At 43.7% G+C, this 17,731-nt stretch overlaps 1 protein-coding gene across 1 annotated transcript in view; it reads right to left on the bottom strand.

Annotated features, from left to right (window-relative positions):
- The window catches only part of REN (renin), a 1,297,145-nt gene extending 1,280,456 nt beyond the window's left edge, over positions 1 to 16,689 (bottom strand). Inside the window, exon 1 of the mRNA XM_040337596.1 lies at positions 16,538 to 16,689. Within this exon, the coding sequence (XP_040193530.1) occupies positions 16,538 to 16,675 (138 nt within the window). The 5' untranslated portion in view covers positions 16,676 to 16,689. The remainder of the gene's footprint in view (positions 1 to 16,537) is intronic.
- Positions 16,690 to 17,731: the final 1,042 nt, after the last annotated feature.

The raw sequence follows: 17,731 nt of genomic DNA on the forward strand, positions 1-17,731 counted from the left end.
AAAAATTGAGCCAAATTTATTGTTGTCTTATTTTTTTATTAAAAAAAGTGCGCTTGTAAGACCGCTGCGCAAATACGGTGTGACAAAAAGTATTGCGATGACCACCATTTTATTCTCTAGGGTGTTAGAAAAAAAAATATAGAAAGGACTGGACACTGAAGTGGAGAGAATGGGGCTGCTCACCCCGAAAAATATAACAAAAAGAGTTTTCCCAGATGGGGTTGTTGCGCAGCTCTGATAGAGAAAGGTTTAAACCATGTAGTAAAAAATATATATTTTATTTGATTCACATGTAAAAAATGGGAACAAGGAGGGATGGCGCAATGGATGGAACATGAGTTATAGCAGGTACACAAACAGCGTTTACATGAGTGTGTAAAACGGTACACAAATGGTGTTTATACGATCAAAAATATGCATCATAATATGCATCCTCGCTCGACACCACAAGAGGTCACCCCCAAAAATAAGTAGGGCGGGTGGTGGAAGGACCGTGCGAAAGCCCGGGAGGGATGGGGGAGATTGGAGGTGATGGGAAGGAAAACTTAAAAAAGCCTGAAAGCAAGATAATACGGTGGTATTATGGACTGTATCTTTATACACATGCATAACAGGTAATTGAATGATATGAACATTGGTCCTTGAGGATGGGTGGGTAAGAGAACAAGACACAGATAGGACCGACATGAACTGTCGGTAACAGGGGAAAAGGCCAAGGGATGCCGGTGTAAAGATTATAAAGCAGTGTGTCTCTAAAGAAAGGGTGCGTAGGTCTCCCTATGGCACGGAAAAAAGACAGAAAAGAAGGGGAATGGGGAAAAAGGGAAAGAGGGAAGAGAGGAGGAAAGGAAAGGGGGAGGGGAAGTGGAGGGAAATGGAGAAGGGAGAAAGAAAGGGAAAGAGAAGGAAGGAAAGGAAAAGAAAAAAGGGGGAGTGGGGTAAAGATGATGGGAAAATCCAGAAAAAGAAAAAGAAAAAAGGAGGGAAGAAAAAGGAGAGGGAGGAAGGAAGCAATGAGGGAATAAGGAAGGGAGGCTGAGGAAATTAAAGGGAAAGGGAAAGGAAGGAAGGAAGGAAGGAAAGAAGAAAATGAGGGGATGGGGGAGGGGAGATGGCAAGGGAGTGAAGGGAGAAAGGAAGCTGGGGATAAATGGAAAGTGAGAAAAAGTGAAAAAAGATGTGTGAACAAAGGTGCTGAGTGCAAAGTGAAAGAGGTAGTGACAGCAAAAACCAATTGAATAAAAAGAGTGTGGGAGTGATGAGTGAATGAGTGAAGGCGTCTTCACTCATTCACTCATCACTCCCACACTCTTTTTACAAATACAGTCCATAATACCACCGTATTATCTTGCTTTCAGGCTTTTTTAAGTTTTCCTTCCCATCACCTCCAATCTCCCCATCCCTCCCAGGCTTTCGCACGGTCCTTCCACCACCCGCCCTACTTATTTTGGGGGTGACCTCTTGTGGTGTCAATCGAGGAGCTCCACACGGCGTGGCTGGCTGCCACACTCCCTGGGATGGGGGGCGTTCTTGGGTGGGCCATTTGATCTAAGCGTCCGGCCCGCAGCACTCACCTGTGACACTGCATCAAGGTAAGGGGACTACAAATCCCCCAAAAAATACATTTAATATTATTGTTCTGTATTAAACACATATGAACTGCCTATATTGTATTGTAGCTTACTGCTTCTCCATATCCAGGCCTTTTGTATTAGCAGACACAAACTTAAAACGTAATAATGTATTTTCTAATATTTAAAATTACAATCATGAGATGTCTAACCACTATCTGTTCCCTTTCAGCTACACAAAATTTCTCTGAAGAAGACCTTTAACAGGTCGAAACGTTCGTTAGAATTGTTTATATTATGATGCATATTTTTGATCGTATAAACACCATTTGTGTACCGTTTTACACACTCATGTAAACGCTGTTTGTGTACCTGCTATAACTCATGTTCCATCCATTGCGCCATCCCTCCTTGTTCCCATTTTTTACATGTGAATCAAATAAAATATATATTTTTTACTACATGGTTTAAACCCTTCTCTATCAGAGCTGCGCAACAACCCCATCTGGGAAAACTCTTTTTGTTAGAAAAAAATATATATCATTTTTGGGGGTTTTAAGTAATTTTCTAGCAAAAAAAAACTGTTTTAGTCTTGTAAATGCCGAATCTGAAAAACACCTAAGGTCTGGAAGTGGTTAAAGAGCAAACTTGCACTTACAGTAAATGCTTTGACGTGCTATTAAAAAGCAAACTTGCACTTGCAGTAGTAAATGCGTTTACGTGCGATTAAAGAGCAAACTTGCACTTACAGTAAATGCGCTTAGTTGCAAATTAACAGGACACGTGCACTTACAGTAAATGCTTTGACGTGCTATTAAAGAGCAAACTTGCACTTGCAGTAAATGCGCTTACGTGCGATTAAAGAGCAAACTTGCACTTACAGTAAATGCGCTTAGTTGCAAATAAACAGGACACGTGCACTTACAGTAAATGCTTTGACGTGCTATTAAAGAGCAAACTTGCACTTGCAGTAAATGCACTTACGTACGTTACGTTTGTATTTTAATAACAGTTTGGGGAACAGAGCAAACCAACAACCAAATAGGCCCGAACAAAAGGCACACAGAGTGATTGGCGCTCATGGGATAATACAGTTTCTAAGCGAGAAAGTCCATGACTGGATGATAGCTATGGGGAAGGAGCATCAGCTAAAAGAAAGGGGGGGGAAGGGGGAACCGGCCATAAAAGAAGGGGGGGAGAGGCCAGAGAAAGAGGGGGGAAGAATGAGAGAACAAGATACAGAAGAGTGGGAGAGAATCCCCCGACCAGGAGGCAAGGCAAGCCCTGTGGGTAAACCAGACCTTGCTACTTCATGGAGATACTCGTCCGTGTAGATCAGGGGTCTCAAACTCAAATGACCTGAGGGCCACAAGACAAGTTTTCATATGCCATGGGGGGCCGCATGCAAACTTTCAAACTTCAAAAACAACAGTACTGGTGTTAGCGAACACATTATTAACCCCCAGCACTGGTGTCAGCGAGCGCATTATTACCACCAGCACTGGTGTAAGTCAGGGTTTGACAAATTTGCTTGGAATCTAGGAGCCAGCTAAAAAAGTTAGGAGCCAGAAAACGCACCCCGTCCTGACGAGCTTGCGCGCAGAAGCGAACACATACGCGAGCAGCGCCCGCATATGTAAACGGTGTTCAAACCACACATGTGAGGTATCGCCGCGATTGGTAGAGTGAGAGCAATAATTCTAGCTCCTCTGTAACTTAAAACATGCAACATGTAGATTTTTTTAAACGTCACCTATGAAGATTTTAAAGGGTAAAAAAGTTTGTCGGCATTCCACAAGCGGACACAATTTTGAAGCGTGACATGTTGGGTATGAATTTACTCGGCGTAACATTATCTTTCATAATATAAAAAAAAATGGGGATAACTTTACTATTGTCTTATTTTTTAATTAAAAAAAGTGTAATTTTTTCCCCAAAAAGTGCGCTTGTAAGACCGCTGCGCAAATACGGCGTAACAGAAAGTATTGCAACGATCGCTATTTTATTCTCTAGGGTGTTAGGATAAAAAATATATATAATGTTTGGGGGTTCTAATTAGAGGGAAGTATATGGCAGTGAAAATAGTGTAAAATGACATTAGAATTGCTGTTTAACTTGTAATGCTTAACTTGTAATACCAACGGCCACCACCAGATGGCGCCAGCTCACATCTGGTGGTAATAACTTGTAATACCAACGGCTCACCACCAGATGGCACCAGCTCATAAAAAAAAAAAATTTTTTTTTTTTTTTGCTCCCCTCACTTCCACCCTGCCTGAGGGCCATTTATAAGTGGTCCGCGGGCCGCAAATGGCCCGCGGGCCGGTACTTTGAGACCACTGGTGTAGATGAAATGCTGCCAGGGTCTCCAAGTCTTATTGAAAGGTCTCCTCCCTGTTGTGCAAGGTGGCCGTGAGATCTTCCATGTCTCTCAGTTCATTCACTTTAGAGAACCACAAGGACTTCGCTGGCGAATTCTTCGATCTCCAACAGAGAGGGATGCATGCCTTGGCAGCATTCAGCAGCTGAATGGTAAGGGAGGCCTTGTATTTCTGAACGGGGCGCTCGGAGAGATGAAGCAGACATGCTGCGGGGTTGCCCTCCAGAGAGTTGTCAGTCAAGTGCTTGATCGTGCGAGTCACCTCGAGCCAGAAAGGAAGGAGTTTGGGACAGGCCTAAAAAATGTGCAACATCGTCCCCTCCGCGGCACCACAGTGCCAACACATGCTCAGGACCTGCGGGGAAAAAACGGTGCAGGGTGGTAGGCACCCTATACCATCGAGTCATGATTTTATAGCAGGTCTCTTGAATTCTGGTAGCCATGGAGGACTTCTGTGCAAAATGGAGAATCTTCTCCCTCTGTGGGTCAGTGAAACGGATGCCAAGATCTGCCTCCCACCTCGAAAGGAACGTTGGATATGTTTGGCACAGCAGGGTAGTAGGTTACTACCCCTTATAGTGTGGAATACACATACACATATATAGGGGGGCTTAGACCCATTGGAAGCACACAGGAGGGGGGAACACATAATTTACATAGTTTATAAGTAATAGGGGTAGCACCTGGGGACGGGTGGGGGGGTAGAGAGGGTAGACGGGGGAGAGGGAGGGTTGCAGGGGGGAGCGGGTATGCCCTATCTGGTCCGATGGATGGAGAATGTTGTAGGTAATTAGAAATGAGCCCAAATCCAAGGACGACGCCACAAAGAAACTCAGGAGAAGCAGGGAGGTGGGGAGAGGGATGGTAGGAGAGGAAACACAAGGAGTATGAGATATTAATATGGTTCTGTTTGTTTAGATTACGAAGTATGTACATATAAGCTGGTATAGGTGGAGCGTACATACTGTATCTTTAGGGCTTATTTTTTTTATAAATATTTTTTTTATTTTTTTTGCTGTTTGTGTGTTTATTATATGTTTATTTTATGTGAATATGTGATCAATTTAGGAACGTGACAGGGTATCTGGTAATAAAGGAGTAATTAGATCCTAGGTCCTGTGTTAACAGTAGGGAAAAATTAGTGCTTCGAGGGGGGATTTTGAGGGGGAAGGGAGATATAAGTGAGAAATAAGGGTATAGAGCACGGGTGTCCAAAATGTTTTCAAAGAGGGCCAGATTTGATGAAGTGAACATGGGTGAGGGCCGACCATTTTGCCTGACATTCTTTGAACCATTCAAATTTGGTCTAAGTGTGTTAGTTCGAGTACTAATACACTGCCCAACACAAATTATCTTGTGTGTGGTGAAGAGATGAGTGTGGGCGTGTTATTTGGATATACCGTATTTATCTGCGTATAACACACACCTTCACTTTAGGAGGGAAGTTTCAGTGAAAAAATATGTAAATAAAAAGCTGTGAAGCAAAATAAGGGTCATTACCCATCAATGCAGCCTAATCAGTGCCCATCTGCAGCCTTGCCATTGCCATGAATGCAGCCTTGCCATTGCCATGAATGCAGCCTCTCCATTGCCATGAATGCAGCCTGATCGATGTCCATCTGCAGCCTCGGATGGAGGGGGGGGCGGGATGAGCACCAACAGATTACATACAGGAGAATCTCCTGTTTACACAGCAGCCTCTTTAATCCAATTTCTCCCACCTCCTATGATAGACAGAGGAGTCGTCCAATGGCAACCCAGGAGACGGGACTTCCTATTATAGATGTCGCTGAGTAAACAGGAAATTCTCCTGTATGTAATTTGACAGCACTCGTTCCCCCTCTCCCTGTCCCCTCCGAGGCAGCGCCCATAAATACAGTATATATCCAAATTACCAGGGGGGCCACATTAAACTGGAACGGGGGCCACAATTGGCCCCCGGGCCGGACTTTGGACATGCCTGGCATAGAGTATGGGGCCGCTACCTCCATGTGCGCATGACCAACTCCGACACTTGATACGCCTCTCCTCCTAGGGGAGGGAAGTCAGAGGCGTATTTTTTTTTTTTGCTCTGTCCGTGCTAGTTCGGGAAGACCCACGAGGGGGGGGTCACCCGGTTACGTACGGACACATTTTTGGAGACCCTCTGTGGTCACAGGGAGAAAGCGGTCCACGGGAGGGAAGGGGAGGGAAAAAGAGGAAGAGGGGAATAGGTGAGAAAGGAGAGGAATTTTTATTTTGTTTTTTTTCTCTCTCTCCCAGGTCTTTTGCAAAAGATCGGTATACTAAGATGACTAAAATAACTTTAAGATCGTACAATGTGAAAGGATTGAATCTTCCAGAAAAACGTAGCAAGTTATATATGGAAGCCAGGAGACTTGGATCATACATTTTATTTCTCCAAGAGACGCATTTAAAAAAAAATAGAATTCCAAAGTTGGGAAACTATAGATATCCTATTGTGTATCATAGTGCATCGCAGACCTCAAATGCAAAAGGAGTGGCAATTATGTTGTCAAGCCAGCTATCATGGAAAGAAATAAAGACAATCACGGATGAGGAGGGGCAGTTATTGATTGTAAAGGGCTTAATATATGATCAAAAGGTTACTTTGGTGAATATATATTTGCCCAACGAAGGTCAAGTAGCAGTGTTGGACACGTATATGAATAAGGAGGGAATTTTGTTGATGGGAGCAGATTTAAATTTGACACTAGATCCAACTTTAGATGCATCAAGGGGAACTTCCCATTTGTCGTATATAAAAATACGAAAAGCAAAAAGATTGCTTCAGGAGATGCAGGTAAGGGATAGCTGGAGAACTTTTCATGTGCACGATAGGGATTATACCTTTTTCTCAGCGAAACACAAAACATATTCTAGGATAGTCTATGTTTTTATAACTCATGGGTTTAACATGAGTTAGGATTGTTCATGTTCAACATTTTTTGTTATACCTATGTGAGGATACTAATTATACCAACATACATTTGAAATGTTAACATTTCTCTTGTCGCCATTGATCAGATTACACTTTTGGTCATGGACGACGTCTGAAATACATTTCTCTTCCACAGTGCGAGTGGAAGCAAATACATGACTTTCACTCCCTTTGGTTTAAGGTTTCGTCATTTCGATGCACTGTGTACATTGATATTGAAACTTTTCAGTTCTCTATCTCTAAGGCCCCGTACACACGAGAGGATCCATCCGCTGGAATTGATTCCGCGGATTTTTATCCCCTGGGATGGATTTCAAGCGGATAAAAATTTGAAGACATGCTTTAAAATCTATCCGCTTGAATCCATCCCAACGGATTGATCCGCTGGTCTGTACAGACTCACCGGATCTATCCGTCCGAAGGGATCCCCCGCATGCGTTGTAATGATTCGACGCGTGCGTGGAATTCCTTATATGACAGCGTCGCGCACGTCGCCGCGTCATCATCGCGGCGACGGCGCGACACGTCATCGCGAGGGGATTTCGGCGCGGATTTCGATACTATGGTGAGTATACTCCATCGGATCCAAATCCTCCGGTGGACCTTATCCGCGGATAAATCCTGTCGTGTGTACTAGGCCTAATATGTTGTGTTTTAGATTTATTTTATGCCAAAAGGTATTTACATTTTGTTGTAACATATAGCAATAGCCATGTTATCTATATCGATATTGATTAATAACATGATGAAAGGTTATTTACAATCTTGTTGTTTTTTATTATTATCATTTTTATTTATTTATTTATTTTTAGACCTATTATACTATAATATAAAAACTTTGTTCCACCTTTGTACCCATTATGTGCTGCTCCTGTTCCCACTGGGGCCATGTTTTCCTGCCGCCATGCACACAGGCCCACCGCTTGGCATGGTATGGGGACCTTATTTTCCTCCGGGCCTCACGGCAGGTGGAGGGGTCATTTTGGGGGTCCCCCCAGTGCTCCACAGTGGCCATCTCCTGATTGGCCGCTTGAGGGAGCTTTCACCTGCCGGCGGCGTCCCACGATCTTTCAGGACATCACCGATCTGCCTGCACATGCGCACAGCGTCGTGCAATGGCACATCATGACATCACGCCATGTTTGGCGGCATAAGTGACAACTGGGTAGGGGCTTCGTCCTTCCAGAACGCCGGGGAGGCCGCACCTGGGCCGCGTAAAGGCAGCCCTATGTTCCCCCTGCGTTGGAGTGAGTGTGTTTTTTTTTTTTTTCCGGGGGGGGGGGGGGGGGACCTTTGGGAGCCTTCTGACTCCTTATCTATCAGGTGTGCCTAATTATAGTTTGATACTTATACCACTAGATCAGGGATATGCAATTAGCGGACCTCCAGCTGTTGCAAAACTACAAGTCCCATCATGCCTCTGACTGGGTGTCATGCTTGTGGCTGTCAGAGTCTTGCTATGCCTCATGGGAATCGTAGTTCTGCAACATCTATAGGTCCGCTAATTGCATATCCCCGCACTAGATGGACTCTTTGGGATTCTTTGCAGATCCCAGACAGCCACCACAAGGAACAGATCCTAACTGGTATCTAGATGAAAGTAAGTAATGCCTGACACTTTAGGGCCTTTCACTAGAGCTCTGTTTCCTAGTATATACAATTTTGATTTTATCCACTTTGCAATTTTTCTCCAGAGCTTTCGCAATTTGGGTACCTTTTTACCTATGCATATTCCTCTCTGTTTGGACCTTCCTTTTAATGGACTCCCTTAAAGTGGTTGTAAACCCACTTTTTTCACTTTTACCTACAGGTAAGCCTATAATAAGGCTTACCTGTAGGTATAAAGAATATCTCCTAAACCTGTACGGTTTAGGAGATATTCCCCTCGCAATGCGCCGCTGATTGTAGCGGCGCATGCGCAGGGGGGAATCCACGGCGAAAGGACCGGCAGCCGCCGGACCTTGCCGAATTTAAATCTCCCGCGCGCACGCGTGGGAGTGACGTCATCGCCGCTCCAGCCAATCACAGCGCTGGAGCGGCGATACCCGGAAGACACGCCGGAGCAAGATGACATCTCGCTCGGCGTGGGCCAGGTAAGTGTTCTTCACCTCGTTCCGAGGTAAGTATTTCATAATCAGCCAGTATGCGGTGCATACTAGCTGATTATGCCTTTTGCCTTGCAGGTTTGAAAAAAAAAATGTTTATGCGGTTTACAACCGCTTTAAGACAACCTGTTATTTCTTTACTCAATAGCCCAGAAGGTATCCCATTTTCTGACCCCCACACCATCTTTTCTTACCATTCACACTTCAATACATCCACGTCCCCACTTGCACTTCTTTTCATCATGCGTTTTGCACACTTATTTTAATTTATTTTATTTTCACCACACACCGCTGTCTCAGTCAACCACATTCACACTTTTCTACACTTCATTTCACTAATCATCACATTCACATCCCACATGCACCACCTCTACAATTAATTTTTTCTTTGCACTCCACTCTCACCTACCTCGATACCTTACTGGGTTTTTTTATTAAAGGGTCACTAAAGGGATTTTTTTTTAGCTAAATAGCTTCCTTTACCTTACTGCAGTCCTGGTTTCATGTCCTCATTGTTCGTTTTTGCTTTGATGTTGCTGTAATTCCTCTCTGTTCTGGACACTTCCTGATCACCACAGTACTGGGAGATTTCTCACTGTGGTGACTAATCAAGGAGGTGTGATTACTTTGTGTCAGCACCAATCCAGTTTTGTTTTACAAAGCATCACTGCCCTCTATTGGCTCTTTGTCTCTGTACATCAGAGAACCAGGAAACAACAGCAAAAACAAAACTAAACTGTAGGTACATTATATGATTGTTTTTTATCTATTTTTAATCATTTTAAAGGGAATCAGTTAACTACTATGTCTCTATACCCTGTAAACAGTGATTTCAGCTAGAATTTTTTTTTCCTTTAGTGACCCTTTAAGTGCGGCCTCTCGCAGGCTCTGAGCCTTTTTTGGTCTGCCCACTTAGTCAAGCCTTTTCCATCTCAGCTCTCCCGCCTCTACGGGGGTCGTGCGGTGTACTGGCGCCAGTTACATGGTTCCTAGTCGGTCCACAGTTGCAGAACATGGGAAAGTGTTTTTGTCCTTTCCCTTAGCCGTTAAAGGGTAAATATATTCATCATTCACAATATTATCATTATGGTACATGTTTCTTTGTTGAGAGTGTTTTTGTTTGTTTTGTTTTTTAACAATCTCACCTATACGATGTATTTCATTCTAGAGCATCTCCTTCTTACCCCCTGAAGATGACCGCCCTCTACAAGGTCGAAACGCATCAGGGTTTTATCATATTTATCATGTTCATCATGTGTACCATTGTTATAACATTATGCCATGCATTTGCAGGTTTGCCCTTACGGCCCAATCTATATGCTGTCAATTTCTTATGTACATGTTTTGTATTGCCATTACTTAACTATGTTTTGGTAAAATATATCAGATACATTTCCTTGTGAGACATACAAAACCACATTAAAACTTTTGTACTAAAAAAAAATATATATTTATTTACTTATTTTTTGCTGCAATACAAAGCCCCCCGGGGTAACTTTTCCTTTTTCTTCTGCAACAATTTGGGGTGTGCAGCACCTTGCCCACTTTTCAGTATCGCTTTTTCCTTGCTAATGTTTTTATATCTCAAAGTGTGCTGCAATGCATTAAGGAGACCTCCATAGGCTCATTTACAATCTCAGACCAAGCTACATCTAATTGTGTAATAGAATGGGGGGAACCTGCTGCCCGAGAATGGCAGTGGAAGATCAATGAAACCCTCCTAAAAAAAACAGAATGCGAGACACAGTTAGCAAAGGAATTAGAATTGTTTTTCTTAACAAACAAAGCAGGGGAAGTATCACCTTTTTGCATATGGGAAACACATAAATGCTATATCAGAGGCATACTCATATCAGCAGAAGCACGTAGAAAACGACGACAGGGGGCCCAATTAGAATCTTTGCTCGGAGATATCAGGAGGCTAGAGAGTTTACATAAGAAATCGCAGACACTCCAGAGAGAGAAAGAACTAACTTGCTTGCGAGAGGAATTGAATGCCCGGTTAACAGATAAAGCAAAAGCAGCAATGACTCGGAGTAGACAAACTTGGAGGGAGACACACTGGTAAATTCCTCACAGGTGATTGCGAAGGTGTTCCGAGACTATTATGTTGGCCTATATCAATTGGAGGCGCGAGATCAGGGAGTCAGGGGGCCGGATTCATGTAGATCTGCGGATCTTTAGATCCGCTAGATCTACCTGGTTTACGATCCGCCGGTGCAATTTAGCGAGGCTAGTGCATGATTCACCAAGCACTTACCTCGCAAACTGCACCGTCGGATCCTAACTCCCCCCGGCGGAATGCAAATTCCGCGGCTAGGGGGAGTGTACAATTTAAATCAGGCGCGTTCCCGCGCCGATTTAACTGCGCATGCGCCGCTGCAAAAAAGGCCAGTGCGCATGCTCCAAATGACGTCGCTAGGACGTCATTGTTAGCGGCGGGTACGTCAATTGCGGCCATCGGGATTCCCGACGGACTTACGCAAACGACGTAAACATTTTGAATCTTGGCGCGGGAACGCCGGCCATACTTAACATTAGCTACCCCTCATATTAGCAGGGGTAGCTATCCACCGGAAAAAGCCGAACGCAAACGACGTAGAAAAAGAGCGACGGGCGGGCGTACGGACGTGAATCGGCGGTTTACCTCATTTGCATATGCGACGTGTGAAAAAATAGCGACGACACCTAGCGGCCGGTGGGAGATTACAGCCTAAGATTCGACTGGTGTAAGTCACTTACACCAGTCGGATCTAAGGGAGATCTATGCGGAACTGATTCTTATGAATCAGTCGCATAGCTCTGACCGTCGGATCTCACAGATCCGACCGTCGGGTCTCACAGATACGACGGCGGATCAGGAGATCCGCCGGCGTATCTATTGATGAATCTGCCCCAGGGTATGTAAAGAGGAGGAGGCCAGGGCATATATAGAAGCCTCGGAAATGCCTAGATTGAAGGATAAATAAGCCGAAGACATTGACGGCCCAATTACCATTGAGGAATTTTTGGAGGCCTTGAAAACATTAAAACCTGGTAAAGCACCGGGCCCGGACAGTTTTACCCTGTTATATTATAAAACTTTAGCAGATAAATACCAGTGGAAACGTTGATGGCCCATATAACAGTACTACACAAAGAGGGGAAAGATCCGGCCCAATGTTCAAGTTATCGTCCAATCTCACTGCTAAATGTGGACCTAAAGATTCTCACGAAAATACTCTCAACCAGATTACTACCATATATAACCACTTTAATAAATTCTGATCAGGTAAGATTTAAGCCAGAAATGGAAGGTAGGGAGAACACGCAAAAAGCTATAAGTGCCATACATTAAGCTCAATATCATCAAAAACCAGTAGTATTAGTGTCCACAGACACAGAAAAAGCGTTTGACAGAGTTGACTGGTCCTTCCTGAGGGCGACCATACAACATATAGGGCCGAAGAGGGGGATGCAGAATTGGGTTATGAGTATATATTCCTGTCCAAGAGCCAGAATCAAGATAAATTAGGTACTCTCAGAGCCCTTTTCTATTAAGAATGGAACACGACAGGGATGTCCATTATCCCCTATTATTTTTATTCTGACACTGGAGCCATTCTTAAGAACTATAAGGGCTAACCCAGATATTAGGGGTATCAGATTAAAGGGAAGGGAACATAAACTGGCTGCATTTCCGGACGACCTGTTGTTCTTTATAACCCTCCCAGCATTATCTCTGCTGCCATTAATGACTGAAATTGATAAATACGGGAGAATGTCTAACTTTAAGAATAACTATAACAAATCGGAAGCAATGGGTATTGAGATGAGTACAGTATTACAACAGCAGCTATCAAATTTGTTTGCGTTTAGATGGACACACTCACATATAGGATACCTCGGGACAAAAATACCTAATAGGTTAAACAGGATATTTGAACTTAATTATGTGCCCTTGGTACGACAGATCAAATTAGATCTACAGAAATGGGATAAGGAGGTGTTTACATGGTTTGGCAGAATCAACATAATCAAAATGAATGTAATGCCAAGATTGCTGTATCTATTTCAGACCCTACCTATTAAGATCCTGGTGAGTTACCTGAGAGAGCTGAGAGCAAGACTGACAAGATTTGTATGGGCCAGAAAACCTGCCATAATTCGTAGAGACGTTCTGACCCTACCAAAAGAGAAAGGCGGTGTAGGGCTCCCGGACCCAGAGGGATATTATGAGGCAATACACATTTTGCAAGAGTGCTGGATTGGTGTGCACTTCAAAAAGAAAAACCATGGGTACACATGGAACAAGCAATAGTGGAGGTACCCCTGGAGGGATTAATTTGGCTAAAAAACACGACCATACCGCAAGCAGTAAAGCAACATCCAACAGTGGGAGCGACACTTAGCGTAAACAAAAGAACACTTAAAAAAGTTAAGACATCAGCTCTGTTGAACCCAATGACTCCTATCTTAGGCAACCCAGAGTTTGAAATGGGGTTAAAAGATAAAAGTTTTATGACCCTGAAATGACAGGGTAAAAGCAGACTTGTACATTTCATGGCAGACAATCAAGTAATGTCCAGAGAAGAGTTGGACTCGGAGTTTGGAAAAAGTTTAGATTCTTTCAGGAGAATGCAGTTAAATGCATTTCTTAGGTCAATTTCGAAGCGAACAAGAGAAATAGCTATACCGTCCAAGTTTGAAAATCTATGTTTAACCACTTAATGACCGCCTCCTGCACATATACGTCGGCAGACTGGCACAGCTGGGCACAAGCACGTACAGGTACGTCCTCTTTAAGTGCCCAACCGTGGGTCGCAGGCACGCCCGCGACACGGTCCAAAGGTCCATGACCGCGGGACCCGCGGACCCGATCGCCACTGGAGTCTCGCGATCGGTCCCCGGAGCTGAAGAACGGGGAGAGCTGTGTGTAAACACAGCTTCCCCATTCTTCACTGTGGAGCCGTCATTGATCGTGTGTTCCCTTTTATAGGGAAACCCAATCAATAATGTCACACCTACAGCCACACCCCCCTACAGTTAGAAACACAAATGAGGTTACACTTAACCCCTTCAGTGCCCCCTTGTGGTTAACTATATTAAAAATAAAGAATTGAAAAAAAAAGAAAGGAACGGAGGAATGAACCCTTCCGCCGGTTGGATCAATATGGAATACATAAGTGAGAGACTGTGTCGCACTGGGTCCCCCCCGATGACAGACTCGTTCCAGGTTGGTGAGCTCATGGGAGATACCCGGATTCCATAGGTATCCACGCAGAAAGTTACGCAACTGCAGGCCGCTCCAGAAGTCCAAAGGGGGGTCAGCATCCAACACCCCAGCCTCTGCTGACAGGTGGCCGTTAGGCACCACAAAGTCACACAAGCAATTGCCAGCTGCCAGGTGCTTAAAATGAGGATTCTGAATGCCTGGTGCGAAGTCCAGATTACCCAGAACCGGCACCATAGGAGAGGGCATCGGGGCCAAAGAGAAGTGCCGGAAGGCATCCCATACCACCAACTCCGAGGTCGGGGCCTTGCCCAGGATCTGGTTCAGGATAGCCACCACAGTGACCCGGAGGTCTGGCCCCATGGTAGTCTGCTCCTGTTCTCGCCATCGTCCAGCCGCAGCTGAACCTCCACAAGATGGCGACGGAAGGCCTTTTGCTCTTTCTCCAGGCTAGTGATGCGTGCATCAGTGGTAGTGGTGGAGGACTCCAGGACTGTGACTCTTTCCTCTACTGTGTCCACCTTCTAGCGAAGATCATGCAGCTTCCTCGATAGAGCATTAACAATCGAGGCTGCCATGTACTGCAGATCCTGCTTAGTAGGCAGGCCTGCAACAATGTCCCAGAGGGAGCCCTCCCCAAGTCCATCCATCCCTCCCATGTGAGCAGAGCCAGGCTGCGGATCTGAGGGCAGGATCACAGGGGATTAAATAGGAGATGCCGGCCTGTCCATCTGCGGGGACAATTCCTTAGCAAAAGAAGTGTCCTAATATTAAAAAGTCAGTAGTTACAGTATTTGAAGCTGCTGACTTAAATTTTTTCTGAAGGAGCCTGGATCTCCTCTTTAACCACTTCAGATCCGTACCATTTGGCTGGCCAAAGACCAGAGCACTTTTTGCGATTCGGCAATGCGTCGCTTTAACTGACAATTGCGCGTGCAACGTGGCTCCCAAACAAAATTTATGTCCTTTTTTCCCACAAATAGAGCTTTCTTTAGTTCGTATTTTATCACCTCTGCGGTTTTAATTTTTTCTGCTATAAACAAAAATAGAGCGACAATTTTGAAAAAAAAGCAATATTTTTAACTTTTTGCTATAATAAATATCCCCCAAAAATATATAAAATATATTTTTTCCTCAGTTTAGGCCGATACGTATTCTTCTACATATTTTTGGTAAAAAAATCGCAATAAGCGTTTATTGATTGGTTTGTGCAAAAGTTATAACATCTACAAAATAGGGGATAGATATTATGGCATTATCATTAATATTTTTTTTTACTAGTAATGGCATCGATCAGTGACTTATCGTGACTGCAACATTATGGTGGACACATCGGACACTTTTGGTGCTATTTTGGGACCAGTCACATTTATACAGCGATCAGTGCTATAAAAATGCACTGATTACTGTGTAAATGTGACTGGCAGTGAAGGGGTTAACTAGTAGTGGACGGGGAAGGGATTAAGTGTGTCCTAGGGATGTGTTCTAACTGTGGGAGGACGTGGCTACGACACTGATCACCGCTCCCGATCTCAGGGAGCTGTGATCAGTCTCCCGTCACTAGGCAGAATGTTGAAATGCTTGTTTACATTAGCATTCCCCCATTCTTCCTCTCCGTGAGGCCATCGCGGGACTCCTGGCAGACATCAAGTCCGCGGGACCCTTGGTCAGACTCAAAGAGCTTGCGGCGGCAACCCTGGGCCTTAAAAGCGACGTGTATATACATTGATCTGCACAGCTGTGCCATTCTGCCGAAGTATATAGTTGTGCATTGGTTGGCAAGGGGTTAAGGTAAAAAAATCTTTAGAACCCCTTCAATGAATTCTCAAGATGCTTCTCAGATAATTTGGTTCTAATTTTGCCCTTCGTGTGCTTCATCCTTGAAAATAGTTGCTCACAAATATAGGTGCTGCTGAAAACTAATGACATGAATAGGGCATGATTGTGATTGTAAAGAGTGGGATATTTTTCTTTGGGAAGATAAATCTTATTAAAGTCCAATAAAGAGACAGTGTCAAATTTGTCTCTGTTCGCTAAGTATACATGCATTTAAAAAAATAAAATAAAATCAACATTTTTAGGTAAGTCTACAATTTTGTGCTGGGCCACAGGTTGGACACCCACCCCTAATTTAGACCATAGAAAGATTTTCTAGTCATCTTGAGCGATGCTTGGCTAAGCAATACATACAGCAGTACTATATGTATGTGCCTCTTCAAAAGTGTGATAGGACCTATTGGGAGATTGCCCAACGTACAAATTATAGACAAAAAGATAGAACACCATTACTGTTGTAAATTTATATAGCAGTAGATATTTTTTGCTCACATCTAAATAGTTGGTGAGAACTGTTGGTGCCGTTTTATTGTTCGGATCACATTCCCATAATTGCTTCCGCATCATTTCTGGAAAAATGTCTGCTGTTTTCACCTTCATAGCTTGCAGTGTTTCTCGAATTGATGGCATTTTTCGGAGTGGAATCCTTTATCAAGGAAAAGAAAAACTTGTCAATATCCCATCCAGTGCTCCTCCTTTCTTTTGTAAATGAAAACAGATGCTTAAATAAAAAGGCAGCACAGTCACCTTAAAGTGGAGTTCCAGTCATTTTTGTGTTTATTAAAAGTCAGCCGCTACAAAAAGTGTAGCGGCTGACTTTTAATAAACACACACTCACCAGCGATGCGGCCGCCCGAACCCTCGGCTCTCTCCTCTGCCTCTCCCCAACGCTGGCATCACAAGCGTGGACATCCAGCTGTGACAGCATGCTGATGACGCCCAGGTCTATCAATGAAATGTGTATAAATGGGGTGCTTGTTTCAGACCCCTTACATAATATTGCACAAAAGACCATGAAAAAAACATGAAAATTATAACTAAAATTTTAAGGTGTGCTTATTCCCAAATCTAATATAATATGTGAATTAGCCAACCCGTTATGATACACTTAGAGCACTAGAAAAAAAATCAATATCCATCATTGTATGCTAGTGCTTAAAATTATATATGGGATATACTGCGCTGTGCGATAAGTGAACACAAAAATTAGCTGCCAACACAGCTGAGACAAGGCAAAAACTGGTGAATATGAAAAAGTGTAGCGCTTATTTTTGTGAAAATTCAGTTAACAACTCATATCAAATGTTGCAAACATACATATATATGAAATCTTAATTTCAGTGACACCAAGTGACTGAGTGTGATCTGTGAAAAAAAAATATATGTAACAAATAAATCAGAACAAAGCAGTCCTCTATTGTGACCATACACAAATAACAGTCCAAAAGTGTAGAAAAAACTCCAAGGTTGAATTGAAAGGATAGCGACACCACCACCAATGTAAGGAGGAGGCTTACCAGATGGTGTTGACTTGGTAAGGTGTATACCACCCAAGTCAAAACAGGCTTATATAATCAGTCAGCAAGATGTATCCAGCTGGTCCTGAATCTGCATATCAGTCGCCACCGCAAACTCCAGTAAACACCAGGAAGTGTAAATACATGTAGTCTTGTTGGAGCCACAGAT

Source organism: Rana temporaria, chromosome 2, assembly GCF_905171775.1.
Source record: "Rana temporaria chromosome 2, aRanTem1.1, whole genome shotgun sequence".
In the NCBI taxonomy this organism is placed as follows: Eukaryota; Metazoa; Chordata; class Amphibia; order Anura; family Ranidae; genus Rana; species Rana temporaria.